Raw genomic sequence first — 3,643 nt, 5'->3', positions numbered from 1 at the left:
AAAATAAGAAAAGGGGATCAAGTATCCCCACTCTCCCCTATATAAAAAAAACACATATAAGCTAGTTGAGAGGACAGCTTGGTTATCAAGCAGGTCGAAAGGACTGCTTGAAATAAATGTACGAGAAAACACCTTTAAGCGAGTTGAGAGGACAGCTTAGTGATCAGGCGGGTCCAGAAGACAGCTTGAATTAAAAATATGAAAAAACACCTAGTTGAGAGGACAGCTTGAAGATCAAGATCGACAATTCAGCTTCCCGGAAAAGCAGTTCTCGTTCATGATTTTCCATAATTCGTCACGGTCGATCGTGTAGTATGCAGCTTCGAAGTCGATGAATGGATGGTGCGTAGAGACTTGGTGCTCACGGCATTTTTGAAGGATTTGCCTTAATGTGAAGATTTGGTCCGTCGTAGACCGTCCCTCCATGAAGCCGGCCTGGTGACTTCGCACGAATCTGTTTGTTGTTGAAGCTGAATATTGTCTGAGAAACAAATTGAAGTTGCTTTACGAGGTTTCCAAAATTCAAAATTTGTATAATCGGTTGAGAATCAAGAGAGATATAATGTAGTGATTCAGGAATGTCAAATTAACACTCCAGGAATTCTACCGGCTGAAGATTTCTGGAACAGATGAGAGTTAAAAGGTTGCAAGGAAAAATAGTCTTAAAATTGTAGTACTTAATATGAAATATTTAAAAAAATTAGTCAAAATGGCACGGAATGAGGATGAATAATTCAAAATATGCTTTCTATTTTTTTTTACCAGGGTTTCATTCATTTCTCATAAAGGGGCGTTTTGATCCCAAGGGAACCGATGAACTTTTTTTCCAACATATTATACCTGTATTTCTAATGATTATAATAAAAATAAACAAACAAGGAACAAAACAAGCCTGAACTTTTTTTTATAGAGGTCGCGGTTCAAGCCCCAGCATACCGCTTATAGATCAAGTACATAAACGACACGATCAGCGTCGTCTGCCACACGATATGCAGGATGTAGAGTTTTCGATTCTTCTCCAATCCCTTCGGAATGGACTCGTCCGGATCCTTGAAGATATATCTCCTGCCTCCAAGACATGCCAGATCCGTGTACTCGTAGAGGCCGTTCTGGATGTACTTAATGTTGAACAGGGGTCTGTTGGGGAGGTTACGATTTAATTTGGGTACAAAATAATTGTTAGTTTGTCTTAGTTACTCATCGGACTCATGAAGATCCTTGTCCATGCTACGGAAGTTTTCGGTGTGAAAGTTCCAATTGTTGAAGGTGAAGTACTGCAACATGATCATGCTGTGAAATACCTTCCGCTGAAGCTTGACCAATCTAAAATTTAAATTGTTATGACTTATGGAATAAAGTGTTTACTGATTGAAAACTTACAATGGCTTTCGACCACTTAATCGCAACAAAGTGTCAAAGAAAATTGCCGGTACAAGTTGGAGCAGAAAAAACAGCACGTAGTACATGTAAATGCACCACGAGTGGGTGTAATTGGTGTACCACATTTTACCCACGAAAGGACGCTGAGCTTCCCAGTGAAGGCAATATTTAAAAATGTCTCTGTAGGTGGGTGCCTTATGGGTCTCCCCGGCACAGTTGTAGACCTTGATCTCTTGACAATCGTTCGAGAGATCTGAGCTGCTAGTTGCCTGCTTCCAGGCTGCAATGATGAACGCCTTGATGCAAACGTCAGCCGGGATCAAGTTCATGCGGACGTCCAGATTCAGGTAACCGGTACGCATGATCCCGGCACCGACACCCGAAATCAAGCCGACTGGACCATTCAGATTATCGATCCACCCGGGGAGAGGATCTTTCTCGATGTTCAACACGATCGAAGGCCGGATGATGGCCAACGGTAGACGATGCCGGTAGTCGTTGCAAAGATGCTCGGCCAGACCCTTGGTGAAGGTGTAAGTATTCGGAGCGTAACCGGTTAACCTATAAATGCATTTGAGTTTTATATCAAGGATCAAAAGACGCTAAAAGATTGCTTACATAGGACAAAAAGATTCAAAATTTTCTGGTTCTATTTTTTCTGCCAATTCAATGGCCTTCTGCCAAGGCATTTTACAGGGATACAGACGCTCTTCAATTTCCAGTAGTTCCGGATTACTGTAGCAGGTCGAAACGTGGATCACAGCTTTCAGGTTCTTCAGACTCGTGGCCCATTCGAGCACCTCTCGCGTTCCTCGGACGTTCAACAGAATTGCTTTCCTCAGAGGATCATCGAATCGAACACTGGCGGCCACGTGGAAGATGAACTGGACCTTCGATAGTGTCTCAAAAACGTGATCATCGAGGCCCATCTTCAGCTGGGAGCAATCCCCACTCACGGGAATCACTTTCTTGAAGACTTCCGGACGAGTTTGTCTCAGCATGTCGAACAGCTGAAATGAATTTTGAAAATTTATCTGAGTCCAATCAAAAACAAGTATCAAACTCACCGGAATTTTGAACATCTCATCTATCCGATCTTGACAGGATTGTCCGTGCAGGGGTCGAATCAGGACAAACAGCTGGCCAACATCGGGACATGCTCGTAGTAGTTTCTCGACCAGGATCTTCCCCATAAACCCGGTCGCACCAGTGATGAACACATGGGCTCCGGCGAAGGTTTCCGGAATTGTCGGACGTCGCCGGTTTGTCGTAATCATTGTGACCGCACGTGTCATGAATCCGAGCACGACTGATTGGCCGCTGCCTGACCATTGGAAACCAATATGTTTGAATTGCATTTCGAGCAAATTCTCCCCAACCTGGTTGATTGCCCAAATCGCAGGATTAATTAGGTATGCCTATCCGAAGGTCGAGGGGCAAAAGAATCGGTGAAAAGAACTTCGACAATCAGCATTCTAATTAGAGAAAGTTCGGGTAATTTTTGTGACAAGCCTATTGTTAATGGTTCCAAATTGTGCTCAAGTTCCCTTGACCCGGATGCGTTACGCTTCAGAAGCTCAGTTGCAATACCCAAATATGACTTATGACGCATTCTCTTTTCAACATTTCCAGTTTGGTTTTAATTTTTAGAACTTTCAATCAGAAGTTGAAACTAAATTAAGAACTTATATGATCAAAGTCAATGCACAAAAAAAGTCCCTCATCCGTGACAATATCCAATTTCTCTAGATGGACATTGCCGTGACCAGGATTCGAACCTGGGTTACTACGGCCACAACGTAGGGTCCTAACCACTAGACGATCACGGCTGTTGAGGGACATGTTTTTATTGGCTAATTTTACTGTTCTTAAGGAAATAACAACTGCTCGTAAGCCATTCTTAAAATAACCACCAAAAATAAATCCTGCGTCGGCCGGGAATCGAACCCGGATCAACTGCTTGGAAGGCAACTATGCTGACCATTACACCACCGACGCCCTTGTTAATCATGAGGTGCTCTTTGGTTCGCAAAGTTTCCAGCGAATTACGCGTTTGATTATCTGTGCTCAGTCATTTGGCGTAATTTAAGCCATTAATTTGTCGCTCGCATCATGGTGCGGAATTTGCCTCAAATCAGTAATTTTTTTTTCAATCTTATGCCAGAAATAAAGCAATCGTAATGAAGATATGTTATATGAATCAACGACTTGAGGTTTTCGCTTTTAAGTAATTTCACCTGTTCGTCGCGACAAGCCTCTGGTA

General features: G+C 42.8%; 1 protein-coding gene and 2 non-coding genes across 3 annotated transcripts; all 3 read right to left on the bottom strand.

The window, feature by feature from the left end:
- Nucleotides 1–841: 841 nt before the first annotated feature.
- LOC129759534 (fatty acyl-CoA reductase wat-like) lies at nucleotides 842–2,744 on the bottom strand. Its single transcript, XM_055757004.1, has 5 exons — nucleotides 2,448–2,744; nucleotides 1,999–2,390; nucleotides 1,381–1,941; nucleotides 1,198–1,323; nucleotides 842–1,137 (listed from the first exon to the last, which is right to left on the bottom strand). The coding sequence occupies exons 1-5, from the start codon at nucleotides 2,736–2,738 to the stop codon at nucleotides 921–923; spliced, it is 1,587 nt and encodes a 528-aa protein (XP_055612979.1). The 5' UTR covers nucleotides 2,739–2,744; the 3' UTR covers nucleotides 842–920.
- Nucleotides 2,745–3,137: 393 nt separating this feature from the next.
- Trnah-gug (transfer RNA histidin (anticodon GUG)) lies at nucleotides 3,138–3,209 on the bottom strand. The gene has a single exon. It is a non-coding gene; the product is annotated as a tRNA-His (tRNA).
- A 97-nt stretch (nucleotides 3,210–3,306) lies between these two features.
- Trnag-ucc (transfer RNA glycine (anticodon UCC)) lies at nucleotides 3,307–3,378 on the bottom strand. Its single transcript has one exon. It is a non-coding gene; the product is annotated as a tRNA-Gly (tRNA).
- Between the last annotated feature and the right edge of the window lie 265 nt (nucleotides 3,379–3,643).

This window comes from Uranotaenia lowii, unplaced genomic scaffold (assembly GCF_029784155.1).
Source record: "Uranotaenia lowii strain MFRU-FL unplaced genomic scaffold, ASM2978415v1 HiC_scaffold_184, whole genome shotgun sequence".
Lineage (NCBI taxonomy): Eukaryota > Metazoa > Arthropoda > Insecta > Diptera > Culicidae > Uranotaenia > Uranotaenia lowii.
This window is presented reverse-complemented; position numbering and strand designations above follow the sequence as displayed.

Bases quoted from the DNA above. Each gene is read 5' to 3' on its own strand.
- LOC129759534 (XM_055757004.1), bottom strand. From the start codon at position 2,738: ATGCAATTCAAACATATTGGTTTCCAATGGTCAGGCAGCGGCCAATCA. The intron at 2,391-2,447 runs GTGAGTTTGATA...AATTCATTTCAG, and splicing joins ATGAGATGTTCAAAATTCCG to CTGTTCGACATGCTGAGACA. The intron at 1,324-1,380 runs GTAAGTTTTCAA...TTTAAATTTTAG, and splicing joins TTAAGTGGTCGAAAGCCATT to ATTGGTCAAGCTTCAGCGGA.